Source organism: Camellia sinensis, chromosome 15, assembly GCF_055761805.1.
Source record: "Camellia sinensis isolate YWXY chromosome 15, ASM5576180v1, whole genome shotgun sequence".
Lineage (NCBI taxonomy): Eukaryota > Viridiplantae > Streptophyta > Magnoliopsida > Ericales > Theaceae > Camellia > Camellia sinensis.
The window spans coordinates 131,218,150-131,237,331 of record NC_138975.1 but is presented as its reverse complement, the minus strand read 5'-3'; the positions used below and the strand labels follow the sequence as shown (position 1 = coordinate 131,237,331).

At 31.6% G+C, this 19,182-nt stretch overlaps 3 protein-coding genes across 3 annotated transcripts; 1 reads left to right on the top strand and 2 right to left on the bottom strand.

The window, feature by feature from the left end:
- Positions 1 to 584: 584 nt before the first annotated feature.
- Positions 585 to 1,439, bottom strand: LOC114286288 (uncharacterized). The gene has a single exon (XM_082908582.1). The coding sequence runs from the start codon at positions 1,437 to 1,439 to the stop codon at positions 585 to 587; it is 855 nt and encodes a 284-aa protein (XP_082764708.1).
- Positions 1,440 to 1,817: 378 nt separating this feature from the next.
- On the bottom strand, positions 1,818 to 2,306 carry LOC145813290 (uncharacterized). Its single transcript, XM_082908581.1, has one exon. It carries the CDS (start codon positions 2,304 to 2,306, stop codon positions 1,818 to 1,820), a length of 489 nt encoding a protein of 162 aa, XP_082764707.1.
- Positions 2,307 to 11,533: 9,227 nt separating this feature from the next.
- Positions 11,534 to 18,906, top strand: LOC114309192 (CASP-like protein 4D1). Its single transcript, XM_028254884.2, has 3 exons — positions 11,534 to 11,688; positions 15,803 to 15,929; positions 18,661 to 18,906. Exons 1-3 carry the CDS (start codon positions 11,534 to 11,536, stop codon positions 18,904 to 18,906), a joined length of 528 nt encoding a protein of 175 aa, XP_028110685.2.
- The last annotated feature ends 276 nt before the right edge of the window (positions 18,907 to 19,182 follow it).

The following is a 19,182-nucleotide window of genomic DNA, read 5'->3' as shown; positions in this document are numbered from 1 at the left end:
GTAAGATGGTCTGTAGCGAGCTTGCTTTTGACTACCATATCATTTATATAAGCTTCCATGGTTTTCCCGAGTTAGTCTTTGAACATCCGAGTGATCATCCGCTGGTAGGTTGCTCCGGCGTTCTTAAGGCCGAACGGCATCACTTTGTAACAGTAAGTTCCTCTCAGAGTGATAAATGCTGTCTTTTCTTGAGCATCCAGAAAGCTCATGCGCTCATGCCCTATTGTTGAGTCTACTAGTTGATCAATGCAAGGCAGCGGAAAGCTATCTTTAGGGCAGGCTCTGTTCAAGCAAGTGAAGTCAACGCAAACTCTTAATTTTTCGTTTTTCTTCTTGACTACGACTGTGTTGGACAGCCATTACAGGTACTGAACTTCTCTGATTGCTCCTGAAGCCAAGAGTTTTTTGACTTCGGCAATTACTGCTTCGGTGTGCTCACTTGAGGATCTCCGGCTTTTCTGCACAATGGGCCGAGCTAAAGGGTTGATGTTGAGCTTATAGCAAGCAAATTCTGGGTCCAACCCTGGAGTATCATATGCTAACCATGCAAATACCTCCATATTTTCCCTTAGCAGTTCTAGCAGCTAAAGTTTCTCATCAGCGCCTAGCGAGGTACCGATAAGGAAGTACTTTTCTAGGTCATCCTCTTTTACCAGGACTCTCTCCAAATCCTTTACTATCTTCTCCTCTAGGGCTCCCCCTACGTCTTCCAAGACTGGCTGTTCGGCCATCTCTACTGTCTGTACCTGATTGTAGAGCTGCTTTGCCTTTAGTGCCGCCATGAAGCAATGTTTGGACGCAACCTGATCCCCTGAGATCTGCTCTACTCCGTGTTCCATTGGGAAACAGATGAGCTGGTGGTAAGTTGAAGGGACCGCCCCCATTTGATGAATCCAAGGACGGCCAAGTATGGCGTTGTAAGGGGATAGTGTATTAATAACCAGGAACTCTATTTGGAGGGTTTTCGTTCCCGCCACAATTGGCAACACTATTCTACCAAGTGGCCATTCTGGCTGTGAATTGAAGCCAACCAACGGGGCTGCCGCTAAGGTGAGGTGCTGCTCGGAGAGACCAAGTTTTCTGAACAAGTCATAATACAAGATGTCTGCTGCACTACCTTGATCTACCAGGACTCGTTTTACATCAAATCGTTTTTCGATTCCCACAATTATAATTAATGCATCAGTATGTGGGTGTTGTATGCCCTCTAAATCTTTTCTAGTAAATGAAACAGTGTACAAGGGGGATTTAGGTACTGTATGTACCTTTTTCGATGCAGGTTCCACTGACATGACCTGCTGAATTTGCGCAGCCTTAGCAATCTCTTTTTTCAGTGTCTCCTCAAATTCTTGAGTTATTGTTCCATGGATCACATTTATTATCAACCGAGGTGGATGCTCAATATTCGGTTCTAGTGGTGGGTTCCCCGGTTCGGTCATTTCCTTATCCTGATCAATGTAGTCCTAGAGGTGCCCAACCGCTACTAAGTCTTCCAAGTGTTGTTTCAGTGCTCTACAGTTCTAAGTCATGTGCCCCCTATCTTGATGGTAAGTGCATCTGAGCTTCTGATTGTGCCGAGCCGAATCTCCCAACATTTTCGGTAGCCAAACAAAGAAGGCCTCTCTCTTGATCTTTTTCAAAATTCGATAGATTGGCTCTTTGAACACAGTCACGACGGCTTCGTGGGATTTGGACTTATCCACTTCATTCACTGCGATCCCTCTGTGTTCTCCTCGATCTGTTCTCTTCTTGTGCCGAGCTGTTTGTTCTGCTGACGCTACCTCAATGGGGATCTGATCGTCTTCGAGGCGAGCGTACTACTCGATCCTGGCACGCAAGTCTTTTAATGCTGTGGCCGGGCGCTTGGTAAGTGATTTCCTCAACTTACTTTCCGGGCGCAGGCCATGTTTGAAAGACAAAATGGCCATCTGTTCACTACACACATTTTCCTCCAGATCGTTGTATTCTTCCCAGTACCTCCTAGCATAATTGCGCAGCGTATCTTCCTGCTTCTTTCGAAGGCTGAACGGTGTATCCGGCTCTTTCAGAATCTTAGTGTTGGAGACGAACCTGGCTAGGAACTCTTCGAAGAGTTGCTTCCAGCCACGAATCGATCCAGCGGGGAGTCGATCGAACCATCGAAGTCCGGTCTCTCCCAAGCTAGATGGGAAGATTTTGCACATCAGTGCCTCATCTTGGTTCCATAGAGACATCATTTGTCTGTAATAGCTAATATGCGTCAGCGGGTCCGACTTTCCATCGTATGAAGTGAACTTTGGTGGGGTGAATTTCTTTGGAAGCCTCATGGCTTCAATTTTCGGGGAGAATGGTGAGGAGACGAGCCTATCCAGCGCTCGGTGTTCTCTCTGGTGAATAGTACGGTCCAGGTGATCCCGATGTTGTTCGTTCTGCTTGTTGCCGATCAACCAAGTACGAAGGGCTTGTGGGGGGTACTCAGTTTGCTGACTGACTGTCTTCTCCCTCTTAGCCCTTCTTCGGCGTGACCCACGGGTGTGGCTGCTTGCCGCTTCACTCTATACCGGGATAGGCTGGCTTCGTTGCCCAGACTCATTTCTGGAGAATTTTTTCACTGGTGGCTCTCTGGATAAGCTCTTTCGTGGCAGACGAGAGGGTTCTGCTTCCGTCCTTTTTTCCATCGGATCACCCAGCACCCTTTTAAGTTGGGCTTTCAGCTCCTGTATCTCCATCCCCATGGAGTCTATGATTCGATCTTTATAGTTCTTTTCCAGAAGAAGTGATGAGAAGAACCTTCAGCGAAGGGTAATCGATGCTCAACGGATTTAGGAGTCCGGTTGTTGTTTCCAGTTTGTTCTTCCAGAACTGTTAGGAGTGCCAAACCTTTGTCCTTCGTCTTCTCCGTCTGTGGAGTATGTGTTGAAGGCGGAACGTCCTCAATCCCCATCGCTGGAACTGAGTGCAGAGCTTAGAGATGAAGTGATCCACGCTCACTGCACCAATTGTGCGTACTGGATTCCGCACTACATGAAAGTGGATCGGGGCCCCACACTCGGTTGGACTATCCAGGGACTGAGGTTCCTGCCACAAGAAGTACCGTTAGAGCTGCCCAGCCGAGGTTGGCCGAATAACCCCTCCGGTGTGGAAATTAGTGATTAGAGAAGAAGTGTATATAGAGTTGAGTCTATCTCTGAGTGTGATTTTGCTCGGAATAGTTCAGTTACCTTCAATGTGAAGTTCATGTAGTATATATAGGGTTCCTTGCTTGCTTCTCAAGATGGGTTCATGGAGCTTGGATGCTGCCAGGTGTCTTTTTAGCATTGGTCAAGGTGAGGGACCACCTGGTAGTTGTCATTGAATGCATATACTCATTGTAGTCATGCTGATAACAAACCACATTCTTTTGGTTCAACAACTTCCGTGATTCTGGGTGTAAGGGACCAGCTGAGGTAGCAACTTGCACATGCACACGTTCACAACTTTCACGTTTTCTTGTGAGATTCCCTCTGCTCGGTATCTCAGTACCTCGGCTCGGCCTTATTCAAAGCTTCCGTTGGGAAGGGCTGGTCTATTCGGATATCTTAGTGTGGGCTCGGCCCACATCTGTTCGGCCCAAAGGTTCGATCCTTCAGCTCGGCCTAGCCCAGCGTCGCAGCTGGACTAGCCTTTTCACTGCGGGTTGGGTCCAAGTGCTTGAGGACTTGGGTAGACTGTTGATCATGGAGTTGGGCTCAATTGGCTTGCCCATATATTCATCTAATCCATTTGAACTTGGGTTTTATTAGATTGGGCTGGCCCAAGGCTTGGATCCGACCCATTTCATATTCAGTCCCTTCAATTGGGCATTACAAGACTTGATGAAGCAAAATCTCAGTCAATTTTATTTCTTAATAGAGGATACATTGCTACTGGAATTCTATTTATGGGTTTTATTTTTGTGGCTATATCTCAATACTTTCATCAATCAGTCATAATTAAAGAAAAAGCTTCTTCTTTGGATGAAGTTTATACATTTACTTAACCCAAAAAAAGAGTTTATGAGGTTTTTGGGTTACACAAATAAGTCATAAATGTCTTATGTTACTTGTGTTCAATTTCTTTGTTATTGAACTTAATTCAACTTTGTATTTTCTCTTTTTCTTTCTTTTTCTGGTACATTAGAGGGGAAAATGAGAGTCCAATTGCTGATTTTCTAAATGTGATGTACGAGTTTTGATCAACTGAAATCACCTCGATGATTCTAGGATTAATTACACTTTTCACCCCCTAGAGCAACAATTAGACGTTGCCAATATATAAAGATAATTTATTCTTTCATGTAAAGATAATCACTACTAATTAATTTCAATTAATACCAATATATAAGTGTAATTGCACTTTAAACCCGAAGAGATAAATACATTAAATTTAGGGACAATTACAAAAAAAAAAATCTTAAAGTTTTAGCCTTATAACAAAATAAATCGTGACTTTTCAATTTTATCAATTTAAATCATAATATTTTGATTTATTTTCAATTTAAATGATTCGCCTGTTTTCATTAAATACAACCAACAGAAAAAGAGTATTTTAGTTATTAAACTAAACAAAAATATATTTTAAATTAAAAATAAATTAAAAATTAAAAATTTAAATTAACAAAATTAAAAATAAAAATTTATTTTATTATACGACTCAAACTTTGAGATTTTTTTTATAACTTTCCCTTAAATCTATTGTAACACATGCCACAACACCACAGCTATGATAAATCCCTATTCTACCAAGTTACCAACCATGTCTATAATTGTATGGGCAATTTTTAAGTATACAAATGCACACTATATGTATCTGTATAAATTCTTATAAATATCTATTAGTTGTGATTTTTCTTAAATTTTTGTAGATTAATTTACGTATATTTGTAAAAATTTACACGATTTTTTTTTTATCGGTTAAGATACGTATATTTATAAGAATTTATACGATTTTGTGAGATAACTTACATATATTTATAAGAATTTACATAAGTACATATGATATATAGCTTGCACATTCAAACGCTATGGACTAATAATAAAATTACCCTATAAGCAATACGTATTTATAAAATTACTCTCTAATGCATACTATGTTAGATAATGTCTCAATGGGACCACATAATTAAATGTGGTGTTATCATTTATAAGAAGCCTACAATTTAAGTTATTCAATTTAGTTAATAGGCTTAAGGGTATATGTGTTATGGACCTAATGTGTAGATACTAGTTGTATAATTTCTATTTCTATGAGGGGCAGAAATAGAAATTAAAACATATTGGTTAAAGTTGGTTTTCATTCCTTTTGAACTTCCACAACCTTTCAGTTTTGAAAACCAATAAATAGAAATTAAAACCAATAATGGTTAAAGTTGGTTTTCATTCCTTTTGAACTTCCACAACCTTTCAGTTTTGAAAACCAATTACAACCTTTAAAAGGTTATGGTCCCTATTCCTTCCCAAGTGGAAAATAAGAACACTGCCATTTTTTTCCGAAATCCTCTCAAAGAAAAACATAAGGCACCAAAGGGGAAAGGATTAGAAGGCAATAACATAATCAATAACAAAGAGTTCATTGATAATCACGCTTCCGTTTAACCGTTCATCAATTGATTCAGGTATGTCATTTTGTCTTGATTTCTTGATAATACACATGGTAAATGATCCAAAGTGTAAGGTTTATGTTCTGAAATTTATGTTAACAATTGGTATCATAGCATGCATATCATGTGTCTTATCAGAATTGATATGCTTTATTCATTCTATTTAGTTTCCTGGAATCAGATTCTGAATTTTCTTATAGATGTAAATTCTGTTTTTTCCTGTTTTGTTCTGTGAAAATGGCAATCTGTTTTCTAGAATTGTAAAATGATTCGGTGGGCAGTTTTTTTTTTTTTTTCTCTCAAATGGATGAACATCATGTATTTATATATATATAGATATATCTTGCGATTTGATCGGTTTAATTTTGAACATCATAAAAAAAAAAACTATTTGTTTTTGGACCCGTCAATTCTGTTTATATATGTATATATATAATTGAAATTGCTGCAGATTATATAACATATACGGGGTCACAAATTTAGAAATCTTTAAATTTAATGTAATTTCATACAACGTCTACAGAAATTTAATTTTCTAACATTCTCAATATATGTCAATTCAAACAAGATGTCACAAAAGTGATCTCTCTTGTCTAGATTGTTTTATATGGAATGTTTTGAAGTTCATGTATGTGTATCTCATGCAAGTATTTATCGGTCCAAAGACATGATTAAGACTTGGCAGAATTACACACACATTTTGTGGTGATAAACATGTGCCAATTGTCAAGAAAACCTAATGTGAATAATAAATCCATCAAAAGATAGATTTGTTATTTGACATAACTTATTGTCAATGTTTGATCATTACAACAAGAATACCACTTACAGTTAATATCACTACCCAAAGGCTTGGTATTAATGTTGTGCTAGGTATCTTGAGATGTTGTCATTAAATTAATTTATTTAGAGATTATCTGTTTGGTAACTTAATGTGAGCATAAGTGTGAGATCGGATAAGTTAGAGGTCATTAGATATTCCGACTCCGATTTTGCTGGATGCCAAGACAGTAGGAAATCCAGAATTTGTAGAATGTTATGAGGCATCAAACCAAGGGATATGGCTGCGGAATTTTGTCACTGGGTTGCGTATTTTGGAAGGCACTGCAAGACCACTTAAGTTATATTGTGACAATAAGTCTGCAGTTTTATATTCCAATAACAACAGGAGCTCGACAAAATCAAAGCATATTGATATCAAGTTCCTAGTTGTAAAAAAAAGAGTGCAGAGTGGACAGATTTCCATAGAGCACATTGGGACAAACTCCATGATAGCGGATCCACTTACGAAGGAACTACCACCCAAAGTCTTTCATGAGCACACTGCTCAGATGGGTGTTGTTCTATTTGAGAACATTCTGGTTTAGTGGGAGTTTGTATTTATATTACTGCTTTATGTCAGCCTTGAGTTTTATCTATGTAATTAGATTAATTTCTGCAGAAATGAAATATTCAGTTTATTACGCTCTGTTACGTATTGTGAAATATTGATCTCAATAAAGTTAAGTAGGACCAATTGGAAATAGGCATGTATGGATCACATCACATGTAATTTCCATGCTACGCATCCATGATTGATCTATGTCATTTAGCTGTATTAGCATACGTGACCATTGGTGGGTCGAGTTACGATTGATGTAACGAAGACCGCTTTGATCCTATATTAATATAGTTAATGGACAAGATTGTTTGGATACCTTAAGTTATGATAACAAATTTCTGAGCTCACTAAAGTTAAGCACATTTTTCAGGATACATATGTGGTCCAGTGGGAGATTGTTAGATAATGTCTCAATAGGACCACATAATTAAATATGGTGTTATCATTTATAAGAAGCCTACAATTTAAGTGATTCAATTTAGTTAATAGGCTTAAGGGTATATGTGTTATGGACCTAATGTGTAGATACTAGTTGTATAATTTCTATTTCTATGAGGGGCAGAAATAGAAATTAAAACATATTGGTTAAAGTTGGTTTTCATTCCTTTTGAACTTCCACAACCTTTCAGTTTTGAAAACCAATAAATAGAAATTAAAACCAATAATGGTTAAAGTTGGTTTTCATTCCTTTTGAACTTCCACAACCTTTCAGTTTTGAAAACCAATTACAACCTTTAAAAGGTTATGGTCCCTATTCCTTCCCAAGTGGAAAATAAGAACACTGCCATTTTTTTCCTAAATCCTCTCAAGGAGAAACATAAGGCACCAAAGGGGAAAGGATTAGAAGGCAATAACATAATCAATAACAAAGAGTTCATTGATAATCACGCTTCCGTTTAACCGTTCATCAATTGATTCAGGTATGTCATTTTGTCTTGATTTCTTGATAATACACATGGTAAATGATCCAAAGCGTAAGATTTATGTTCTGAAATTTATATTAACATACTAGACCACAGCTCGTAATCACAATTCACAGATGGCATTCACACTTCAAAAGATTAACCTGTTTTGGAAACTACTTTTTACAAAAATTAAGAATTCATTATTAAAAGGTTAATTCTTCTTGTCATATTTTTTTTAATGTTTTTTCATAAAAAATTAAAAAACCAAATAAAATAGTCATTTTTCAAAACACCCTTTTAAGTTTGGATTCATGCAATGTGAACTTATTTAAGATGACATTTACTTTTGTTTTAGGAAAATTCCATTGGGGTGAATATTATATGCATCTCTAATTACGACATTTGTAATATTTAATTATGATTTATTAAAGTATTAGTAAAGGCTCATTGTGATATTAATTATAACATTATTTATTATTTAAAAATTCTTTAATTATATCAGTGTTTGGTAATAACTCATTTTTTTTTAAAAATAACTCTCATAAGATCGAGTTATGACATCTATGACAATCAACCCTATAAATGTTATAACTTGCATAAAAAGATGTATACCATAATATTACCAGAAAGTTTTAACATAGTGTATATTTTATCTTGAAAATAATACTGTCATAGTCTTATCCTAAGGCCTGGCAACTCAATAAAATAGTCAAAAAGTTAAAAACTAGTTTAAAAAAAAAAAAAAAAAGTTAATTTCTCTCTATTTTCTTATACGTTTTTTAATAAAAAAAAATATATAAAAATTTAATAAAAAAAATTCAATCTCCAAGCCACCGGAGTGATCGATTTGGCAAGGATGAACCCAGTGGTTCTCTCTCTCTCTCTGTCTCTCTCAGCCCCTTTTGCATTGCTATCATCTTCTTGCTTGCTTACTCGTTTTTGCTTTGACATTCTCGTCCGCCTGCTTAGACTGCTTCTTGTTTTCTCCTAAGCCCCCATACACAATTCATAATATTATATCTATATAAATGAGCAATGATACATTCCTCTAATTTTAGAACTCTAATTGAGCTTTAATGATGTGGCAGACAATAAAAAAATAAAAAACACAAGATCAAAACATCACATCACAGTAAGATCCACTCTTATTAGAGCTCTTTTATTAGAGCTCCCAATCATTTTTGTATAAAAATATATCACAGACATATTAATATTTTATACACATAAGTCTTAATTTATGAACTTTACTCCATTAAGTTCTAAATAAGATTTTTTAGACTTTCAAGTCCTATTAAATTTTTAATAGTCGGAATTGCTTTCAAACAACGATTGTTCATCATTTATAATTATTTATAAAGAAACATAATGATTTGACATTTATTTTGATTTTTAAAATTTTAAAATATTAACTTCAAATTGAAAAAACTAAAAAAAAAATTATGAGCAAAAAGAAAAAGAAAGTTTTTTTTTTTGAAAAAATTAAAAAGTTTGAATTATTTTTTTGTACAAAACTAAAAATTTTGTGTTTATAAAGGAGCATGATGATGGAACATTGATGTGCAAAACTGAAAAAAAAAATTAAAAATGCAAAAACTGATAATGTTCGTAGTTTTATTAGATAGTTAAATCAAACCAATAAGGAGAAGTGTGAAAACGTTTAATCTCATACTCTGTTTTTTTTATCAATTAGTGAAATAATTATCGGGAACATTATTATGTAAAATTGATAATATTTTTAGTTTTAAAAATTAGAAAAAAAAACCAATAATATTCTCAGTTTTACTGAATAAGACTTATTAGTTCAAAAAATATTAGATAAGACCTGAGTTACCACAATATTTATAAATAAGACTTTTAAATAATTAACTCTTTATATTATCACCGGCAATGACACTCACAATAAATTTTTTGGAACAACCTTAATTAAATTGAAAGTTGATAATTAAAAAATAGAATTTAAAAATATCTCTATTACTATTTAATTGCACTTTTTGTTATTCAGATTTAGAAATGGAACTAGCAAAAGATTATGAGGTGTCATAACTTTCTTGTTTTTGTGAAAAATTGTATTTGGATAGATTTTCAAACTATAATTTCACCCCCACATTCTAATGTCATGTTTAAATACATCTTTCAAATTATATTTCCACAACAAAAAGAAAACTCTGTCAGGCGAAATTTTATTTTATTTTATTTTTTGAAATTTGGCTTAATCGGTCATCCGACCTATCAATCGGAACATGGCAATTTTTTATTTTTTTTTCAATTGGCACTTTTTTATATTTTTAATAAAATAATATTTTTGAAATTTTTTAAAAAAAAATTATGAGCTTTTAATAGATTTTTGAGTTGTGTGTTTGATTATGAGTTGTAAATTTTTGTATCAAATATCATATTTTACATCAAAAATTTCCCGCTCAATTCATAATTCCAAAACTCACAAATTCAAAATATAACTTTATTCTCAAATCATATTTAAAAAACTGTACCAAATGCTACATATGTTTTCCATAGCATTTCTAAATATATATATATATATATATCTTACTTTATAAATAAAATGACCTATTGGTATAAAAGATATATATTTCATTCTTTTACCAAAAAATTTCTTTTTATTTCTATAGAAATTTTTTTCATCCTATTAAAGATTGTTTATATGATATTTGAATTTTTTTTTTTTGTGTTGTTTATTTATACAATGAAAAAAATATTATTCTCTTTCACCTACTTTGGTGCCAATTATAAAATATAAATAAATAAATATAGCTTTAAACAATGTGACGACCTTTTAGCGATTATCCTTACGATGATAGAAATTGATCTCTAAATGTCTTCTGTAACAAAATTTTCACTTTTAGAGATCAAAATATTTGATCTCTAAAACTCTTATTTGTTGTACTAAGAGAATCTGCACCCATTATACATTAGTAACACCATCTCACATTGTATCACCAATCAATAAAAAATTAGAATTAGATGAAATTATTATCTCCTACTAATTTAATCATGTAATCCCCACCGCAACAATATTCAATTTTTCATTAATTTAATGGTTATAACTCAATATTTATGTGAACACAACCACCTAAGATCAAGGATGAAATCAGGATTTCATCACCGGAGATACTAAAGACAAATAAAAAAAATTCACCATATATATAAACACACATGTATATATAATATGATATATAAATTATATATACACACAAAAAAAATCAAACACTATAGAAGTAATATCTAATAGGATAAATTATTTTTTTGGTGCAAAACAAAAAGAGACTTTAAGATGATAAAAGAATGTGATATATATCTTTTATACTGAAGAACTATTTTATTTATAAAATAAGATGAATATTTTAAAAGTGTTAATAGTAAATAGAATTTTTCATAGAAATAGAGGGATATGGCCTCTGGTAGTCTTTTTCTAATTTCATTCCTGCCTAGGATTCATGCAGCCAAAAAAACTCTTGACATTAACGAGAGAGAGAGAGAGAGAGAGAGAGAGAGAGAGAGAGAGAGAGAGAGAGAGTAGGTTGCTGTTTGTTTTCCCTATAAATGAATGACTCTTCTTTGATCATCAATGAGCATAAGCATAGAGAGAGAGAGGGTGTGTAAGTAATCCAAACAGAGTTTAGGGGATATGCAAAGATGGCAAATTCAAAGAAAAGCATAGCAAACTCAACCCTAGTGTTGAGGATATTCACCCTCATCATTCTAGCTGCTTCTGTAGTGGTTATGGCTACAGACAATTTCAAACTCAGTGATGGCTCTAAAACTTCTTTCAAAGATATCATTGCTTACAGGTATTTTACTCATAATTTCCACTCCAAACTGTATGTATTTATCTTTAAAAGATGGTACTTTGTGTAACAAATGACACTTTCACCAACTTTATAATCGAATATAAGATATAAATAATATAGCTTGAAACAATGTATTGGCATCATATAACTTACTTTTTCATTTTTGGGTAAATTACACTCGCACTTTTTGAGGTTTTTATGTAATGTAGATTTCTTTTTACATTTGAAAAATTACACTTATTCGATTGTCAGATTAAAATGGCATATTTACTCATTAACCTTTAGAGATATAAAATAATACAGATATTTTGTTCATGTCATTCAAAAAAAATAACAATCATCTTCTTTAGTTTAACTCACACTAAAAATTGTGATTTTTTATTTTTCATTTTTTTTATTTTTATTTTTACTTTATTTTTTTAATATTTTAAACAATTTTTATTTTTATTTTTTAGATATACCTAATCTAGATATATTTAAGAAGTATAATATTTTTTCTTTTTTCTTTTGAAATTCACCAAATACCAAAAAAAAAAATACAAAAATATAAAAATTCAATACATTATCTTATTTTTGTTGTATTCAATGATTTTTTTGAAGTTTTTTTTAAGTTTTTAATACAAATTTTATACTTTTTAAATTTATCTAGATTAAATTGATCTAATCTAGATATAATGGTGGAAATAAAAATGAAAAGTTATGTTCATATATAAAAATTTATACAAAAAAATCATAAAAATGTTGAGATAGTGATATTGTTGTAAATGCAGATCATGTTTATGGGTATTTTATTTTAAAGTGAAAGGTCACCATTAAACTATATCATTATATTTGAAAATTGTATATAAAATTTATGTTTGTATATCATCACTCAATAAGAATATGTTCAGGTAGAATTTAATAATAAAAAGTTGTAGAATGTAATCATGATGATAAGAATGATAAATGATAAGAAAAATGACAAGATGGTCATTTATAAAATTTTAGGACATGACATTAGAAATCTAAGGGGCAATTTGTAATGAGATTACAAATCTCGGGAAGGAGAATGTAATTTTTCAAATGTGAAGAGGGAATCTGTATTAAACAGAAACCTCAGGGGTGTCAGTGTAATTTACCCTTCATTTTTCAACTTTAATGAGCACAAAAAAAAATAAAGATAAATGGTTGATCATTTTTCACACCAAAAATAAATCCTTATTAAGACCTTAATTCAATAGAATAGTGGTTTAGTTCGGGTATCGATCCACCAGGGCTAAAAGACTAAGTTGTTTAAATATTAGAAAATCAATTTTTAATTAATTCGAAAATCAGGTGAATATTTTGATTTTAATATAAAATTAACTAAAAAAAATTATTAAACAAAAAGAAAGATTGAGGTAGAATTGAAATAGAAAATAGTTTGGGGTTTCGAATTCACCTCTAATCTCATAACAAGTAATTAATATATTAAATTCTAATAAATCAATAATTCGGATAATATTGATGTATTATGGCTACAAGTCCCGATATCATCGTCAAGAGGATGAATATAATCAAATCACATACACGAATCATCTTCGATCGACACGAATTATTCACATTAAACTAGGGTTACAACACGACTCGTCTCCCCCACGCATGACTCGTCTCATGATTTGTATATACAAGCAAACAAAACATTTGTATAATCATGCATTATTAATCACAGAAATCAAATACATAACTCAAATGAAAATATTTCTAGGACAAAAGATCTTTAATAATCATACAATGATTGTCCAAATTCAAAGAAAAATTATAATTTAAATACACAATTACAAGTTACTTGACTAGGGTTCCATCTCAATCCCTAAGAAGAAGATTAGTCGCCCCTAAAGAAGGTGAAGACGCCATAGGTATGGAGAACTCCATCCTTGGAACCATAGGTTTCCTCTCCCTTGCCTTTTGTACCTCCTTTTGATATCTCCAGAATAAGACCCTTTTTTATGAAGCTAAGTTATCCCTTTATACTCCCATAACTATTATGGTTGGAATGGGCTTAAAAAGAGTATAAAAACATACTTTTCATTACAAAGGTCCATATAACCTGCACAATACACAAATTCATTAAAATCATTAAATAATAATTGATATGGACTTAACTAATAATGCAGTTTAGGAGGCATCAATGTATATATTTTAGCACTTAATAAATAAATAAGGGAGTCATTATTCTCACTTCGCTTTGCTCCAAATACACTCTATTTTTTATCCCAATATACATAGTTATATTAATACCCTTTCATACAAAATATACTCCCTCAAAAAACTAAAATTTCAAAGGTATTAATATAACTATGTATAATAAGAACAAAAAAAAAAATGTATTTGAAATAAAATGGAATGAAAATAGCGATTCCTATAAATAAAGCCAAGCTTTTGTCCCAAAAAAAAAAAATTTAAATCAGTTTTTCATTTTTGATGAGAAATTATATGTAAGCCCACACACCAGCTGATTAGTGAACACATGTGGAATGCAAATGTCGATTATAAAGGCAAGATTAATGAATTTGTTTGGTGGAAAAAATAAGATTAATGAATTTGTTTGGTGGGAAAAAATAAATTATTGTTTTGAACGATAATTTTTTTTTCATTTCCCACAACCAGGAATCACCAAAACAGTCACCGGCGCTAGAAGTGGCAGCCCAATGGTGGCTGATGGTGGTGGTGGGAATACAAATAGATAGGTCTTGTGGACAGGTAAATGATAAGTATGGATGATATGATATTTCAAATCGTTATTGTTCTTATGGTTCTAAAAGATTAGAATTTGAGACTATTGTCTCAAAAGTATTAAAATTGAATTTATGCCCCAAATATCCTTTCTATTTTTTTGGACTGAAATAATTTTTAAAAATTCATAAACATATTTTTTTGTGTTTTTTTCTTCTTTTTTTTTTTCAAACTAGCTTTTTAATTTTTCAAAACAACTCAGAAAACAAAACTCGACCAAAGAGAAACTTAGTAAAATAAAATAAAGGGTAAATTACATTGACACCCACTGAGATTTCTATTTAATACAGATCTCTCCTCACATATAAAAAATTGTGTTCTCCTCTCTGAAATTTGTAATCTCATTACAAATTATCCCCTGGATTGCTGATGTCATACCCTAAAATTTTCTAAATGATCATCTTGCCCTTTTTCTTACTATTTTTTCTTCATATCATCATGATTACAATCTACAACTTTCCATCATTAAATTCTACATTAATATATTCTTATTGAGTGATGATATACAAATATAAAATTTATATAGAATTTTCAAACACTAAAATATAATTGAATGATGACCTTTCACTTTAAAATAAAACACTCATAAATATGATTTATATTTATAACAATATCACTATCACAACATTTTCATGATATTTTTTGTATAAATTTTTATATATGAATATAATTTTTCATTTTTATTTCCACCATTATATCTAGATTAGATCAATTCAATCTAGATATATTTAAAAAGTACAAAATTTGTACAATTTTTTTTTAAAAAAAAATCCATTAAATACAACAAAATAAGGTAATGTATTGATTTTTTTTTTTTTGTGAATTTAAAAAAAAAACACAGAATATTATACTTCTTAAGTATATCTAAATTAGATGTATCTAAAAAAAATTTTAAAATGTTGAAAATATTAAAAAAATTCAACACAAAAAATTAAAAAATTAATTTTTTGTGCAAGTTAAATAAAAAAAGATGATTGTTATTTTCTTGAAATGACATGAATAAAATATCTATATTATTTTATATGTATAAAGGCTAAATGACAAATATGTCATTTTAATCTGATACGGGAGTAAGTGTAATTTTTCAAATATGAAAGGGAATCTATATTAAACGGAAACCTCAAGGGGTGTCAGTGTAATTTACCTTAAAATAAATATATAGACCTCTTTTGGGTACTAGGTTAAAAGTTATTTTTTGACTTTTAAACTATTTTTAATCATATCACCTCTCTAATTTTTTATATATTTTTTCAAACAAAAAAAAAATCAAAAATTAACTTACTTTCCAAAATAACCCATAATTGCTTTACTTGTTTGTATGCGGTGATGATGATCTCTTTTTTGTGTTGCAAAATTGCAGGTTTGTGATAACAACTGGAGTGATTGGGTTTGTTTACACGACATTACAATTACCATTTGCTATTTATTATGTCTGCACTGAAAAGAGATTGGATTGTCTACCTGAGTTTGACTTTTATGGAGACAAGGTCTGGTTCTAATTTGTTTTTATGTTTTCTATTTAAATTAATAATTCAAAGACAATCTTAGAGAATAAATTATCTTCAGTTAGGTTATTTAGCTGGATCACTATTTTAGGTTTTAGTGAGTCCATTGTTGGACCTATGTCGATAATTTGAACCATTAATCGTTCATTTTATAAGCCTCTTTTATAAGATTATTTATATAAAAAATCATGTCGATTGCATTACCGTAGTTACATGATTAAATCACATTTATTTTTAAAAATAATAAATGACTTATTCTCAAAATTATATTTATTGTCTATTTTTTTGAAAATAAATAAGAATACGTGGTTACGATTTTCCGATAAACTAAATTTTTTTAATGAATAATAAACGGTTGAGATTATTAATATGAGCCTTAAAGTGAGTCTACTAAGACCCAACAATACCATCCAATCAAAAATCGAAAAATATTTGAGACCCCCTTTGGGATGACTCCCACACCTCCAAAGTAATCATAGCCCTCCATATATGTGTGGGGTTATGTGAAAATAATTCAGATTTGTAGAGGTCTTATAGGGATTGGAGTCACAATCATTGCTCTTAAAACTCCCACCAGGAGACCAGCATCTTCCTTTCTTTTACACTTCCACATCCAAAATCTTCAAAAGCCACATGATTTCCATCCCTTTTGAATTGTTTTTTGTTTTTTTTCTTTTTTCCCCTTTTTTTTTTTTAAAAAAAAAAAATCAGAGATTCAGATGCCACAATTTAGATTAATGCTTTCAAAAACAAAAACAAAAACAAAAACAAAAACAAAAATTAAATTAAATTTCATAACTTGACTCTGCACATTTGTTTTTCTTAAAAATTATGCTTTGGAACCTATATGATAACATCTATAAAATAATTTTCAATACAAAATTTTGAAAAATAAAACTAAAAAATTTCACAGTAGAAGCTAAAACATTTTTGCAATTTTTTTTAAAAGAAATAAACTTATCAATTTCTTAAATTTTCATAGTTTACAAAACTATGAAATTTCATAGTTTTTGTTTAGTGACCCTGAAATTCTGCAATTTCTCAAATACATATAAACGATGAAATTTTTTGCAATTTTTAAAAAATATTTTAAAATTTATGGAACTATGAAATTTCGCATTTTTTGTGCAAAAATTGTGAAAGCTGGTAGTTTCTCAGCTGAGGAAATATGAAAGTTGGTAGGATTTCAATTGAGAAAACTGCAAATTTTGGAATTCTCAAATACCTATATTGTGAAATTTCAGATTTTAAAAACGATTAAATTTCAGAATATAAACTATGAAATTTCACAGTTTATCATGCACAAAAATTGTGAAATTATAAATTTCATAGTTTCTAAAAATGTAAATTTTGTGCTAGAAAAAGTAAAGAATTTTGTTTTTTTCACATATTTTCATATCCAATATTGATCTTGTTTTATAAATCTTGACTAGTAAAAATAAAAATAAAAAGGTTGTGTACAGTTGTATGGTGAAAATTATGACATTCTAAATTTATTTTTTTATTTTTGTCTTTGTTGAACTTATTTATTTATCTTTAAGTTTTGCTAGCATCTTTTTTTGAAAAACAACTATTGATTCATTCTAATTTCTACTGGTAAAAAAATGTATTCTTGGATATTACTGATGTACAAATTGTGTAAGTAAATAAGATAAAAAGATTCATGATTAATCAAATTAAATTACAGAATAAGAAAACATGTTGAAGTTTGCAACCATATTGTACAGAAATATACATAATACAATAAAATGGTAAAGAAAGCAAACCAAAATCTGCACTAGACAGTTTCTTAAAACATATTCGCCGCCTCACCGATTAGGGTGCTGGAGATTGTTCGACGTCTATATCCCAAGATACGACAGTTGGATCAGGTACAGTCAAGCACCAACTATGTAGTTTCAGCGAACAAAACTTAAGTAGCACTCTCTCACTAGGAAGGGAAAAAAACTGGAACGTTGTAAGAACACAAAGATAACAAAATTTCTGTTGGTGAAAATTAAAGAAGAGGGCTTCATTTTGTACACATGGATAGAGAGAGGAAAAGGCGCCTACCATCAAGACCCATCACAAATGCAGAAATAAATTCTATATTAACCTGCAAAACTGATGGATTAATCCATCATGAATGTAGATGGGTTACACATTTTATATATACACGTGTATTGTGTGTATATTTCTGCAGCCCACAGATCTGGCTTGGCCCAAAAAGATTAAGATGGGTGAGCCAGGCCCAACCCCCACACTCAATCCAGTTTAGCAAGCCTCAAGCCCCAAGCCCCAAGATCCAATATCCACGACCCACAGACTCAGACCTGGACCCCGCCCAAGTCCATCCTTGAAGTATCCATAACTCCCTTCCTTCAAAAAATTTGAATGCCCCAAAAGACTCACACCCTTAGGCAAAAAATGAGATTTAAATACTCATCAATGCTCTCCTCTATAATCAATGTGGGATAGAAGGTTTTACACCTTTCCCAACACCTCTTTCATGAGGCCAACTTAATGAGTCAAGTTCTCATCCAAATCTTAATGGTTTTTTGTTATTCTTTTTGTAGTGTAAAGATTTCACTACAAATAATCTAAATCCACTTTAATCCACCTCACTTGATAATTGGCACCCACTTTAATATTGCATAAAAGTCATCGCAAAACCATTATTTTCCAACAATTACCAATCAATTTAATATGAGATTTTGATTTAAAAATTTGGTAGATTATCAGCTTCCTTCTAGCAACCGGAGTTGGAGCTGGCTTTGCTGTCACACATGAGCTAAAGAGAATTATTCAACCAATTTTTGATGATTATAAAGGACTTGATGAGCAAGAATCAAAGACAATTTCGTTCCTTAACAGAGGTTACATAGCTACTGGGATTCTATTTGCAGGTTTCATTTGCATGGCTATACTCTCAATACTTTCATCAATCAACCGCAATGAAAGAAAAGGCTTATTCAGATGAAGTTTATGCATTTTCTTACCCCCCAAAAAAAGTTTATGCGGTTTTTGGATGACACAAATAAGTGTCTTTGTTATTTTATTTGATTTAACTATGTATTCTCTTCTCCTCATTTTTCTTTTTCGATTTATGGGAGGGAAAAATAAGAGTTGAATCGTTGACTTGAGATCCATGAGTTCTGACCATTTAAATTACCCCGTGATTCTACTATGTATTCTCAGGAATGAATGGAGTTAAATACAAGAGCATCAATAAGTGGATTACTTTGAATTTGTTTTG

What these genes read in the sequence shown, in the direction of transcription:
- LOC114286288 (XM_082908582.1), bottom strand. Translation starts at nt 1,439, where the DNA reads ATGACCGAACCGGGGAACCCACCACTAGAACCGAATATTGAGCATCCA.
- LOC145813290 (XM_082908581.1), bottom strand. Translation starts at nt 2,306, where the DNA reads ATGAGGCTTCCAAAGAAATTCACCCCACCAAAGTTCACTTCATACGAT.
- LOC114309192 (XM_028254884.2), top strand. Translation starts at nt 11,534, where the DNA reads ATGGCAAATTCAAAGAAAAGCATAGCAAACTCAACCCTAGTGTTGAGG. An exon ending in AAAGATATCATTGCTTACAG is followed by an intron (nt 11,689 to 15,802) that starts GTATTTTACTCA and finishes GCAAAATTGCAG; the next exon opens with GTTTGTGATAACAACTGGAG. An exon ending in TTGACTTTTATGGAGACAAG is followed by an intron (nt 15,930 to 18,660) that starts GTCTGGTTCTAA and finishes AAAATTTGGTAG; the next exon opens with ATTATCAGCTTCCTTCTAGC.